Source organism: Psammomys obesus, unplaced genomic scaffold (genome assembly GCF_907164565.1).
Source record: "Psammomys obesus unplaced genomic scaffold, mPsaObe1.curated_primary_1811, whole genome shotgun sequence".
NCBI classification, from domain to species: Eukaryota; Metazoa; Chordata; class Mammalia; order Rodentia; family Muridae; genus Psammomys; species Psammomys obesus.
Window position 1 is genome coordinate 10,882,021 of NW_026585895.1, and position 13,965 is coordinate 10,895,985.

Below are 13,965 nucleotides of genomic sequence, written 5' to 3' on the forward strand. Positions count from 1 at the left end.
TTATAGGGATGAGCCGCCATGAGCTGCCACACCCACCTTTTTTTTTTTACTTTTTTATTTTTTGATGGAGCAGCAGCTGTTTTTAACTGTGTCTGGTGCAGACAGCTCCTGTTTCTTGTGTCATCTGTCTGTCTGCTAAATGTAAATGCTTTTGTCAGAGTCTAGGGGGGAAGAGATTTTTAAAGGGACACTCTTAGGTGCACACACAAGTTTGAGAGCTATTGAGTTACAAGTAAATACTAGGAGATTGGATCAACTTGGCCCAATTCACAATTCGCCTTTTTGCATATGTGAAGAGACGTACTCAGGAGATAGAAGAATTGGATTTTATTTTACTTTAGATGTTACTGCCATTTACTTGATTTTATAGTCAGTCTTTTAGGAAGTAGAAGAGGTGCCTATGGCCTCCATCATGCTACACCCTAGCCTATTTCTTTTCCTTTTTTCTGTTTTTGTTTTGTTTTTTGAGACAGGGCCTTGAACTCAGCGATGATCTTGCCTCAGCCTCTTGAATGCAAAGACTACAGGTCTATTTACTCTTGATGACCAACAGAGAGGAGCAAGTTCTGTCAGATGGTAATAAGAATGTGGGGATTAGCGGGTGGTGGTGGTGGTGGTGGTGGTGGTGGTAGTGGCTGCATCCTGTGATTCCAGCAGAGGCAGGTAGATCTCTGTGAGTTTGAGGCCAGCCTGGTCTACAAATCAAGTCCAGGTCAGCCAAGGATATACAGAGAAATCGTGCCAAAAAAGAAAAGAAAAGATTGTAGGGATTCGATGCATGCACTCTGAAAGTCATCAGCTTGTTCCTCTGACTTCCCAGAGTCACCACTGCTGGCTGCCTTGAATATCTTGGTCCATGGCTGTCTCGAGTGTCTTGATATACTCCAAGAGTATTTACAAGAGTCTAGTCCAGCTCCTTAACTTGTGTTTTAAATTTTCATTCACACTTTTCATAGATGGATGTAATATTTTTATTGGTAATTGCTAGAAGTTAATTTAGATAATTTTAGAAGCTCTTATTAAGTGTGTGTGTGTATACACCTATTTTTGAGTGTGCAGTATATGTGTGTGCACGTTTGTGTGCATGTGTTCACGTGGAGTTCAGAGGTCATCCTCAGGTGTTATTCCTTGGAAGCCACCCTCAATGACTATATGTTTGTGTCACTATGCATTTAAAACCTTAGTGTTGTTCCTGAGATTCCTTGTGCTTTTTGTTCAAGCAGGGTTGTGGGGAGATGGTTTTGTGCACTGTATATTCGATGCTGGTTTCTGTGCCCAGAGATCTAGTTACAGTCCAGACGTGGCTACTGTCATTTCCATTGGAGAATCTCCTATCTCAGTGTAAAATTGTTCTCCATCATCTCTGATCGGGTAAGAAATAGCTGAGCAGCAAATAGCTGGGCAGAAGAGTTAGGGTTGGACTTCTGATTCCTAGGAGGTACTTCCAGGTTGGGGAGAGAGGAGAAGAAGAGAAGGAAGCCATGAGGGAGCTGCTGCAAGGACAAAGATGGAGCAGGAGCAGCCAGGGCAAGGCTAGATGGCAGGTAATGGGGTATGTGGCTGGGAAACAGTCCAGACCAGTGTGGATGGGTTAGAGTAAATGAGTATTTGTCCAGCGTGGTGCTTTAGAGCTTAGTCTCCATGTCATTATTTGAGAGTTTAAACAGGAGTGAAAAAAAGTTATATTATTTTACACAGGATCTCTCACTGGCCAGAACTTTGCCAAGCTGGTTAGCAGCTCTAGGGATCTGCCTATCTCCATTTGTCATCATGAGTTTTGAGGATCTGAATTCTGGATAAACATGAGGACCTGACTCATGAGAGGCAAGAGCTTTACCTAATGAGCCGTCTCTCAGCCCTACCGTTTGTGCGTGCCTGTGTGTGTTCTTTCAGTTGGAGTGGTTGGCTGGAAAGCTCTAAAGATCCTCCTGCTGTCTGCTCCCCTATCCAGCCTCCCCCCGCCCCTGCCCTAATGCTGGCTTATAGGGGTGTGCTGTGTGCTGCTACACTGGCTTTTCATGGGTGCTGGGAATCAGAACTCGGACTCTATGCTTGTCCAACAACACTTTACCCACATTACACTTCCCCCAGCTCTCTTAGTTTTTGAGACAGTCACTCACTAGGACTTGGGGTTGGCCGTGTAGGCTAGGCTGGCTAGCCGCAAAGTCTTAGCGCCCCTCCTGTCCCAGTGTGTCTAGTGCTGGGAATATGGGAGCTGGCCTCCGTTCTTGACTTTCTTGTGTGGGTGCTGGGAGTGAACTAAGGTCCCTGGACTTTTGGGCACGGCACTTTACCTACTGTCTCCAGCCTTAAGAGTTTCACTTTCATTTTTTAAAACTCAGATACGCACTGAAAGTGTTTATCTTTGAAAATCAGAGATTTGTCTGGAGAGATGGCTCAGCAGTTAAGAGTACTGACTGCTCTTTCAGAGGTCCTGAGTTCAATTCCCAGCAACCATGTGGTGGCTCATGAACATCAATAATGGGATCTGATCCCCTCTTCTGGGTGTGTGTGAAGACATATCACTCATATACATTAAAAAAAAAAAGTAGAAAATTCAGAGATTTGAAACTTTTTCTTCACCTTTCATATAAATCCATCAACCTTGATACGTTTTTGTTTGTTTTCACTTTGTTTTAAAATTACATTATGGGAGAGGAAGGGAAAAGGGACATGCTAGGGTGCCTGTGTGGGGCTCAGAGGTCACGTTTTTTTGAAGTCTGTTTTCTCCTTTCACCTCATCAGTCCTAGGGATTGAACTATGTCATTAGGCTTGGCAGCTAACACCTGCTGGGTAGATATCTTTATGGTGCAAATTTAGTTTTTGTTTTGTTTTATACTTTAAATTGAACCTAAGACCTCACGTATGCTAGGCAGACATTCTTCTGAGTCATATCTACACCTTGATACCGTTTTTTACAATCTTTCCCCTCAAAACTAGACAAATGTATTTCAGACAGACTTACCTCTCTGGCTTTGCTCATTGGGTCTGCAGACCTCTGCCACAACATGCAGGGTCTGTGGAGCTGTCTTTCCCAGGCCTCCACTGCATACTCGCAGTTCAGTCGCCCTGACTCTATAGTCAGGAATGTACACCTTGGACATTTTGCTGGAATCTACCAAATAGGGCCGTGCTTGTTTTCTAGTGATTACTAGGAAAGTCTGAGGTCATCCAATTTAGGCCTTGCTGCTGCAGTACCTGACAGGGTGCTGTGACAGGCCGCACCTGTAGAGCTCTAGTTGGCAGAACTGGGTGAATTATCATGCTATCAGGTCATCCTTTGGCCAGAATCTCATCATTTATAGCTTAAGCGGTTGTGGTTTCTAGCAGGCCAGTGATGAGTCTGGGTGCTTAGTACAATTCCTCGCCTGACTGAGCCTTGAACAATACTTGTCTGTCTGGATAGTCTGACCCCCCCCCCCAGCATGTGGTCGCCATCATTATAGTCATAGGTCACTTATAAAGTACCCTCTTACTCTCTGTGGTGGTTTGAAAGAGAATGGTGCCAAGAAGTTCATATATATTTAAACACCTGATCCCTAGTTGGTGGTACTGTTTGAGAAGGATTAGGAGGTGTGGCCTTGCTGGAGTTGTGGTATCACGGGGGTGGGGTGGGAGTTGAGTTTTCAAAAGACTTGTACCATTGCTGGTGTGCCCTCTCTATCTTGTAGTTGTAAATTGAGATAAAAGCTCTCAGCTATTCCTACCACCAAAACTTACTCTGTCATCAAGGATCCTAGCACTCTGAAAGTGTAATTCTAAATTAAATGCCGTTTCTCTTTCCTTTTCTTTTCATGCATGTGTGCGTGCGTGCTGTGTGTATGTGCGCGTGTGTGTGTTTTGAGACAGGGATTCTCTGTATAGCCCTGGATGTTCTGGAACTCACTATGTAGCAAAGGCTGGCCTCAAACTCAGGGAGATCCATCTGCCTCTGCCTCCCAAGTGCTGGGATTAAAGGTGTGCGCCACTAGCATCTGGCACATGCTTTCTTTTATAAGTTGCCTTGGTCATGGAGTCTATCTCAGCAATAGAAAAGTCATTAAGACAGAAACTGGTACCAGGGAATAGGCTGTTGCTGTGACATGCTTGACCCTGCTGTTTTCTGGAGGAATGTGGATGACTCTGGGATTTGGATTAGGAATGTGATTGAGCACTGTAAGTAGGCCTTAACTGCCTGGGAAGACAGTAGTGCTGACAGCAGTGTGGACCACAGGAGCGCAGCCTTAGGTTTCAGGGGAGAACAATATTAGCAGCTGGGCTAGCGAACATTCTTAGGATATTTTGGCAATGAATGTGGCTGTTTTCCACCCTTGGCCTAAGAGTCTGCCTGAGGCTAACTTGAAAAGTAATGGATTGATTTCCTTGTTGGGGGAGATTTCAAGACAGCCAACTATGGATGGATTCTGTCACATGGTTGTTAATAATCATTGTTTTGCAGGTTCACTATGAAAAAGAGCAAAAAGAAATACAAAATGAGGTTTGAGGAGAAAATAGCACTATGAAATATATGTAAGCCAAAGCTGTCCTAGAAGAGATGAGAAGATTAAAGAAAAGCCTGATCTGAAATGGAATAGAGGCAGGGTGAGCCCAGGCCAAGACCCCATGTAGCTAAGCTTCTACCGTGTATAAAGAAAAGACATGAGGGGTTTCCTGCTCCTAAAAAGTAGCAACAGAGGAAAGCTGATGCAGATGTGATTCAGGAGAGGTGCTGGGGCCAGCTGTGTGTCAGGGATCCCCTGAATGGAGGCCCAGAGAGGTCATTTTGTGAAGCTGTGAAAGAAGCCTGGATTGTGTTGGAGACTCCGAGTTGAAGATGTTGGAGCCCTGATGTCTGCTGAGGAGAACTTCGACAGGGTGTGGAACCAGCCCAAGATAAAGAAGTGCATTTTAGTCAGTAAAGGTAGAAGGGCAGAGCCATTCCAGTCCCGAGACAGCAGACGTGGAGCTAAAACAGTGGTTCTCAGCCTGTGGGTCGTGACCCCTTTGGACGGCAAATGACCCTTTCACAGTGATTGTCTGTCAGATGTTTATGTTATGAATCATAACAGCAGCAAAATTGCAGATATGAAGTAGTAACAAAAATAAATTGATAGTTGGGGTCACCACAACGTGAAGAACTATGTTAAGGGGTCACAGCATTAGGAAGGTTGGGTTTGCCTTGCTAGGTTTTGGTCTTGCTTTGGTGTAGTATTTTCCTCCTGTGCCCTCATTCCTCCCTTTGGGGATGGCAATATGTATTCTGTGCCACTGTAGATTAGAACTCTGTAATTTGCCATTTGATTTACAGGGTCTACAGTAAAGAGATTGCCTTGAATCTCAGAGATTTTGGCCTTTTAAAAGGTGTGGAGGCTGAGAAAGACTCCAGGCACCTTTGAAATTGGACAGAATGAACTGGAGGATGATGTGGCTACTCCCCTGCAGGGCGAGGCTGTGAGTGTGGTTTGAGAGTGGCTCCTGTGGGCCCAGATACTGTAACGCTTGGTTCCTAATTGGTGGAATGGTTTGGGAGAAGATTAGGAGGCGTGGCCTTGTTGGAGGAGGTGTGTCACAGGGTCCCCGAATTACCAAGTTGCCTTGGTTATGGTGTTTTGCCACAGTGTTAGAAAAAGTTACTAAGTCACCATTTTTCCTCAGCCTCGTGGCCACAGAAACCTTTCGACGTCTTAGTTTGTGTAGGATTTGTCGCTGTCCTAACAGCTGCTTACAGGCATCTCTGTGGATGTTTTTCAGAGAAGTTAAATGGAAATGCCAAGTTTGCTAAATGGGAATGTTTTGTATGTGTGTGTGTATGTGTGTACCTAGCAAGCTTTGATTGTCCTAAACAACTGAATGCTTTCAATATGACATCTGTGACCGAACACTAGCTGCAGAGGTGCCCTCTGGTGACATTTGTTAGATATACATGTTTCATGTGTGTTAATGTCCAGTCTCCGTATGCATGTGCATGCCGGAATCTGTGCTTCAGGACATCTGAACCCTTTGAGCTCTAGTTACAGTTGGTTGTGAGCTGCCTTGTGGATGCTGGGAGCGGAATCTGGGTCCTCTATGAGAACGCTAAGTGCACTTCTGAGTCCTCTTTCCTTTTAGTCTAAAGGCTGTGAGAGAGTGGCCTGATGGTCAGGGCCCATCTACCTTTCTCAGGGTTTTAGATTTACAGCTTTAGAGTTTGTTTTTTAGTCTAGTATCATATAAAAGAGTGAAAAGAATCATAGTTGTTAGTGGAGGGGTGGAACATACCTTAATCCCGAGGCAGGTGGATTTCAGAGTTAGAGGACAGCCTGGTCTACAGAATGAGCTCCAGATATAATATAAAATGTATAATATATGTATTATATAAAATGTTATTAATGTTTGTTGTTAAGAAAATATTTTTGGGCTGGAGAGCTGGCTCAGAGGTTAAGAGCACTGCTCTGCTCTTCCAGAGGTCCTGAGTTCTATTACCAGCAACCACATGGTGGCTCACAGCCATCTATAATGTGATCTGATCCCCTCTTCTGGCATACAGGTATACATGCAGATAGAGCACTCATATATAAAATAAATAAAGAAATAATAAAAAGAAAGCATTATTTTAAAAAAAGAAAAGATTTTTAACTTTTTTGTTTGTTTTTTAGAAATCTCCTTTTATTTTATTTATTTATTATTTATAGTGTTCTGCCTGCATGTGTGCCTGTATACCACTATAGATGGTTATGAGCCACCATGTGGTTGCTGGGACTTGAACTCAGGACCTTTACGAAGAACTGCCAGTGTTCTTAACCTCTGCACCATCTCTCCAGCTTGATTTTTAACTTTTTAAAATCCACTTTTGTCAACATTTTCTGTATTTTTTGGTTTTCAAGACAGGGTTTCTCTGTGTAGCCTTGGCTGTCCTGGAACTCATTCTGTAGGCCAGGCTGGCTTCCAACTCACAGAGATCTACCCGCCTCTGCCTCCCAGAGTGCTGGGATTAAAGGTGTAAACCACCACCTCCTGGCCATTTTCTGTCTTAACATCACTTTTTCCACACAGACATTTATTTTCCCTGCTGTTCTCTGCATGGGAATTTAGTGGCACCAACAATGCCATACTGTGCATCTCTCTAAGGACTGCGAGAGTCTGATTCATGTATAAAAATAAGAATTGGCTAGGAGTCCTGGTGCATTCTTATAATCCCAGGGCATGAGGTCTGAGGCAGGAGGATTACCAGGAGCTGTAGGCAAGTCTGGGTTACTTGATGAATTGCCTGTCTCAACAAGGGGATATACGTTATTTGTCTTTTAACTTTGAGCTCCAACAGCTACTTCTGTATTTTAGACTGGTTTAAAGCAGCTGTAGGAAATCTGGTAGAAAAATACTCTTTGAACTATCCACACATATAACACACACACACACACACACACACACTCATGGTTTCAATAAGAGTTCGAAAGAGGTAGCATAAGCAAAATAATTCATTCTCTTTAACCAGGTTAAGTGTGATGTGAAGGTTTCATGTGCACACCGTACACACATGGCGGTCAGAGAACAGCCGTGGGAATCAGTTCTCACTTTCTACCATGTGGTTTTGTGGGTCAAACTCTGGTCCTCTGTCTTGGTGGCAAATGACCTTACCTGCTGAGCCATTCCACTGGCCTAATTGTTACTCTTAAATGAAAGCTAGAAAGAAAGTAACAGGACAGGGTGGCCATGTTAAACAGTGAAAAACCATGTTAAATAAATTGTCTGACAAAGTTATGTTATATTCTTCCTTTGACTTTTTGTTATAGAAACGAGTACTTCATGACAACACTAAAAACACACTTTAGCAACACTTTCAAAGGATGAATGTTAAATGGGATGTGAAGTAGATTTCAGCTAGGTTAGTAAAACACCATCTGAGTTTAAAAACATGAGCTGAAATGAAAGGGAACTTTACCCCCTCCCCCATCAGACAGTCTTGTGTAGCTCAGGCCCACCTCAGACTATGTCATTAACTCCCAGGCGTCCAGTCTCCATTTCACAAGTGCGGCATGACAGGTGTGAATGACCCTTCCAGTGTAAAGCTCACTGCAGAAGCATTAGAAGATGGCCTTGTCTCCGAGAGCCTCTAAGACAGTTGCGTGTTTGTAGACCACTCTGTAGTTTCCCCGAACAATAGAACCACCCTCGTGTGTTCTGAGTAGTGTGGTTTAGGTTCTGAGCATGGGCTTAATGAGGGTTAAGCTGTCCACTGTGCTTTGTGAAGGGACACAGTGAGTCAGGGCAAGGGCATGGCTCCCAGCCACCTTGTTATTCTTCCTTAGCTGGTCTCAGGATGGCTCCTTTCTCTCCCCTGACTTCACCTTTCACTTTCATAGTGCATGCATTTCTTGATGTGAGGCAGGTATGACAAAGGATGTAGTCCAAGAACCATCATTACTAGAATAGTTTTTCCTGATCACAAACTTGTTTCAAAACTAAATGGCTCCCCTAGGCTCTTTAAGCAGCTACACTCCGTCCTGCTGTCCCATTTCTAACATCAGCTCCCATCTTCAGCCTGTACTGTTCCTTCTGTTTATCTCTGGGGATTGAACTCAGGTCATAAGGCTTGGTGGCAGGGACCTTTATCAGCTGAGCTTTCTTGTTGGCCCAAAGCAGTACATTTCAGTAGTTTGTGTTCAGGGTTAAAATTTCATGTTTTTCTCACTTTGTAATTTAAAAAACTTAATTAACTTTACATCCTGACCGAAGTTTCCCTTCCCTCTTCTCCTCCCAATCTTTTCCCCAACCTCACCAATCCACTCCTCCTCCTTTTTAATTCAGAAAATGGCCAGCCTCATGGATGTCAGCCAGCCTTGCCATATCAAGTTGCAGAAAGACTAGGTGCTTCTTCTCCTACTGAGGCTAGAAGAGGCATCCCAGCTAGGGGAAAGGGTCCCAAAGCAGGCAACAGAGTCACAGACAGTTCCTGCTCCTGCTGTTGGGGGGCTTACATGAAGCCCAAGCTACACAACTGTTACATACATGCAGAGGGCCTACATCAGTCCCATGCTTGCTCTCTGGCTGGTGGTTCAGTCTTTGTGAGTCCCTGTGGCCCAGGTTAGAGTGTGTAGGTTTTCTTGTGGTGTCCTTAACCCTTTTGGCTCCTACAATCCTTCTTCCCCCTCTTCTGCAGGACTCCCCAAGCTCAGCCTAATGTTTGGCTGTGGGTCTCTGCATCTGTTTCCATCAGTTGCTGGAGAAGCCTCTCTGATACATGTCATGCCAGGCTCCTGTCTGTAAGTATAGCAGATTTAGCAGATTATCATTAGCAGTGCCAGGGGCAGACTCCCTCTCATGAAATGGGCCAGTAATTAGTTGGCCATTCTCTCAATTTCTACTCCATCTTTACCCCAGTACACCTTATAAGCAGGACAAATTGTAGGCTAAAGGTTTGTGGCTGGGTTGGTGTCCCAATCCCTCCATTGGAATCTTGCCTGGGTATAGGAGATGGCTGTCACTTTGTAATTTTAACTGAGTTAGCAATAGTCCATAGCTCAGAATGCTTCTTCTCTATTTTTTGTTATCTTCAGTTTTTACAGGAAGACACATGTAGTATAATCTTGCAATTTTGTGGTCTCTAAGAGCAAGTGTATCTCTTAAATTGGTTGTTTTGTCAGCACAGTTGTTGAAGTTTGTGGTGAAATGATGATTGGATTTACAGGGTTTTGTATCCTGTAACCATCTCTTTAGACTGAAAGCAGAGGACAGATGTCAGTATCTGCATTCAGGATTTGGTAATCCAGGCTGATTACCTTCTTCAGTGTTTCACTGGAAACAAAACCTCCTTCAGAGATCCTGCTGCAGGGGAGAGAAATTCGAGAAGCTTCGGGTGTGGTAGTTCCTGGATCCTTCAGAGCTTTGCAGGGGTTCACAGTGATGGTGGTTGCGGCCTCCTCTGTGAGTCGGCCTTTCAGACGCGGTGGGTTGCCACATTCAGAGAGCATTCATAGACTAGTCCTCTACTTAGAAACTGGACTGTCAGCGTTTTTTTGTTTTGTTTTTCTTCTTTTTTCTTTCTGTTCTTACTTTGATAGAGTCTCACTGTGTAACCCTTGTTAAGCCTTAAACTCTGTGTAGTCAAGGCTGGACCAGAATTTATAACCCTCCTGTTTTTGTCTCCTGAGTACTGAATTTACAACTGCACCATTGTGCCCAGCTCCCTCAGTGTTTTCAGGAGAAAACAAGAAGCAGTGGAGCACAGGGCTCACACAATTGTCTTTCAGAATGTGCTAGAACATATTAAGCTAAAGAAGGTAAACCCAGTAATGAGGCATGGTGGCACACACCTGTCCCAGCACTTGGGAGTTCAGTGCCTTGCTCAGCCGAATAGTGAGATGGAGGCAGGCAAACCCCACAAAAGACCCTGTCAAAAGCAGAGCGGGGGGGTCGTTCACTGCCTTATAGGACAGCTCATGTGTTGCTCATAACGCTTTGTATAACAGTGGGACTGTTGATGAAGCTGCCTTTGCTACTTCTCTGTGCTGTTTTGATGCTGTTACTGTTTCAGTTGTTTGGCGGCGTTCGTTAACTCCTCAAGGTTCCAGAGATGCTTGTGGTGTGTCCATACAGCCTGTATAGTTAAAGCAGAGAATCTTTATCCCAGCACTTGGGAGGCAGAGGAAGGCAGATCTTTTGAGTTTGAGGCCAGCCTGATCTACAAAGTGAGTTTCAGGACAGCCAGGGCTACACAGACAAACCCTATCTGGAAAAAACAAACAAACAAACAAACAAACCAACAAAAACAGAAGAACGAGAAGAATCTTTAAGAAACAAAATTTCACAATTTTCCTTATTGTGGTATTTAAAAGATAATTTTAGAATTTGAAGATATATTTCTTGACAAAATCCAGATCCTCTAGACTTGTCACTATTCTTCCAATTGCTATCATGAGAACAAATTATCTCAAATAGAAAAAAAGCAAGACGGACCAGTAACAGGCTAATAAAAAGGAGGATGCAGACCTTGTTACTGTAGAGAGACTTACTTTTGAGGTCTGACATCCTAGGTTTTCCAGAGAGATGAGGTGGTGATGTAGAGAGCCCTGCTTTGCCTCTGCTGTTGCTCTCCTAAGTCTGTCCAGACAGGGGAGCTCTGAGCTCTTACTCTGCCTCCCTAGTCTCCACCCTTCCTTCCCCCCCCAATCTCCACACATGCACAGATGTTCTAGCTTACAGAGAAGTTGGTGGAGAAAGCAGTGTTGGTACTCAGCCTCAGCATTTCTTTGAGGTGTGGCTACGCATACACACTCTTAATGCTGTGTGACTTCATTCTTCTAATCAAGACAAGCATTTGAAATTTCCTACATTTTTTAAAAATAATTTTAAATTAAAATTATAAGATTTCAGCAGATAACATCTAGCATTTTCGAATTTTACAATAAGCTAATTTCATTATCAGATGAGAAAGGAAAATTAATTCATTTTTAGTGAATTAATATTAGATAACTTAAACGGTATGCCCTAAAATTTTCATCGTAGTTTTCTCATAGCTGCAAGGATACATTCAGTTTGGCCAGTGAGCTCCAGGGATGCTGCCTTTACTGCTTCTGGGGTTGTACACACCTCCCTGGCTTTTTGTGTGGTTGGTAGATACCTGAGCTTAGGTGTTCATGTGTGGGTGGCAGGCACTTTCCCAATGGCCATCTCCCCACCCCTGCTATGTATTTTCAGCTGACATCTTTTATATGACAAGAAACAGTTATTATTTTGGGTGGTGCCAGTGATCAAACCTAGGGCCTGGGCCTGTTAGGCAAGGCCTATGTTTTTAAAATCCAAATAGTCTGTTGTAAAGCTGCTGAACTGCATGGTCTCCAAACTAAAGGCCATGCTATACAGTTGGTAAGCTCCATTCACTGTTGTGAACAGTGGAGCTTTTTACATTAAAGACAAGGATCTGGTATGTCTATACTAGTCTGTTGGGTGTGTATGTTTGTATGTTTAGTGTTTATATGCTGTATAACATCTTTTTTATGAAGCTAGGATCAAACCCAAGCCTCATGACTCTAGGCAAGCACCTTATATTGCCACTGACACTAAATTGTTCAGTCATTATTGCCTTCTGCTTATCAGATGTGCACAAAGATTATGAGGTTATGACTGTATCTGTTCATTAATTCCATTGTAATTTTAGATTCTTGATAACTTATTTTGTTTTTGTTTTTTGAAAGCCCCTCCCCCTTTTTGAAACATGGTATGCTATAGCTTTGTTTGGTATATCATAAAACTGGGAGAATTAGTCTAACTTCTCCACCAACTAGATGCTTTTTAAGTCCATTTGGTATACAGCAGTCTTAACCTTCATTATCTAGCCTTGATTCTGTAGGTAAGGATCATATATTGTGGTGTGACTAAAAATATTCTGAATTCTTTAGAAGGCTCTTACTCAAGGCCATAAATGGGCTGGGTACGGTAGTGCACGGCTGTAATCCCAGCAGCTGGGTGGCTGAGGCTGAGGCAGGCAGATTGGCAGGAGTTTGAGGCCAGCCTAGGCTACATAATAAGTTCCAGGACAGCCTGGGCTGAAGTGACACCCCGTCTAAACCCTACTTACAGCGATAGGGTTTATTTTAGTTACTGACATAAGGTCCTGGCAAAGTTAACCTTCTTATGTAAATTGCAATAACATTTTGGCTATTTGAACCTTATAATATTTGTAATGATTGGTTCTGAAACTCTGAAACAAGTGAAAACAATTTCTAGGAAGCCCACAAGATGGCACTTGCTGCTGTGCTTCCTCTCTCCCTTTGGCTTATGAGATTCAGCAAAATGTACAGAGTTTGAGTTTTAAATGTGGTACTTGGAAAAGTGCTTATTAGAGAGGAGACAGCTCCTCTGTTGAAGATGTTAAGGTTATTTTGAAATCACTGGAGATTGGAAAGGGATGCCTCCATTCATTGTATTTGCCCTTTAAGCACCTTTAAAATAAAATAGAAGTTTATTTTTTTGTATCTATTTAATGTATATAACTTATTATGAAATGAAAGATATTTGCAAACATAAACATACCACATGCACATTATCAATGGAATACATAATATTCTGGACCACTCAAAATTTAATACATCAGTAATAGCCTCTACTACAATGCTATCGCCATAGGTACCACACTGCAGCCTCATTTTCTTCTGAAGGACACTCTCCTCCTATTCCATGATAGTATTTTCAGTTAACCAAATCTAGGAAGGATCCAGAGCACAAGTCTGTAGATATCAGCCTTTTGGACCAAAGTAAACAGGACTGGCCAAAGTAGATCTGGATGGACAGACTTGAATGGCTGTTGGTAATCATGTATGTTTCATATAAGCTGGTTTCTCTCCTCCATACTGTTTTCATTTTAACTTTTCTTTATGAATGGGGACCATGAAGTACTCTAGTCACTGTATATTATAAAGAAATTTTAATTTCCTGGTACTTCTGATGGAATCCTGCATCATTGTTGGCACCACTTATAAATATGCTTCATTGTAAGAAAGCATGGGAAATGAAGATAGAAAATATGGTTTTATAAGACATGTAATCTACATGTCTAGTTTCTAGCAATCTTTAAAATAATGGCATTTATAAGGAGACTAGCCACTAGCAATTGATTCCAGGTTATTGTGTTATTTTTATATTTAAAGGCAAGAATGTATATTTGGAATATGATGTGTAATTTCTAGTTCTAATACTTAGCAATTCCTAATTCTAATTATGACTAAGATTTGCTGAGTGGAACAATAATGAAGTCAACAGGAATGCATTGATCTCTCCTATAAGTAGACTTTAAGAACCTAGTGGAGGCTACTCTCAAAAACCCAGACTCAGGAGACAGCCGGCTGGCCAGCCTAGAATGCACCCAAAGGCAGCTTTAATTTGGACAATCTGAATTCAGTCTCTACTCCCACCCCTTGAATACCAGGATTAACAGCCTGTTTACTGTTTACATTAACATTATTCTGTGTAAAGGGGACGGTGCTGAGCTGATGTTGAGATTGGTAGAGAGA

At 42.8% G+C, this 13,965-nt stretch overlaps 1 protein-coding gene across 1 annotated transcript in view; it reads left to right on the top strand.

Annotated features, from left to right (window-relative positions):
• The first annotated feature begins 533 nt into the window (after positions 1-533).
• Positions 534-13,965, top strand: part of Chn1 (chimerin 1) — a 152,226-nt gene continuing 138,794 nt past the window's right edge. The window contains exon 1 of the mRNA XM_055600555.1: positions 534-576. Within this exon, the coding sequence (XP_055456530.1) occupies positions 543-576 (34 nt within the window). The 5' untranslated portion in view covers positions 534-542. The remainder of the gene's footprint in view (positions 577-13,965) is intronic.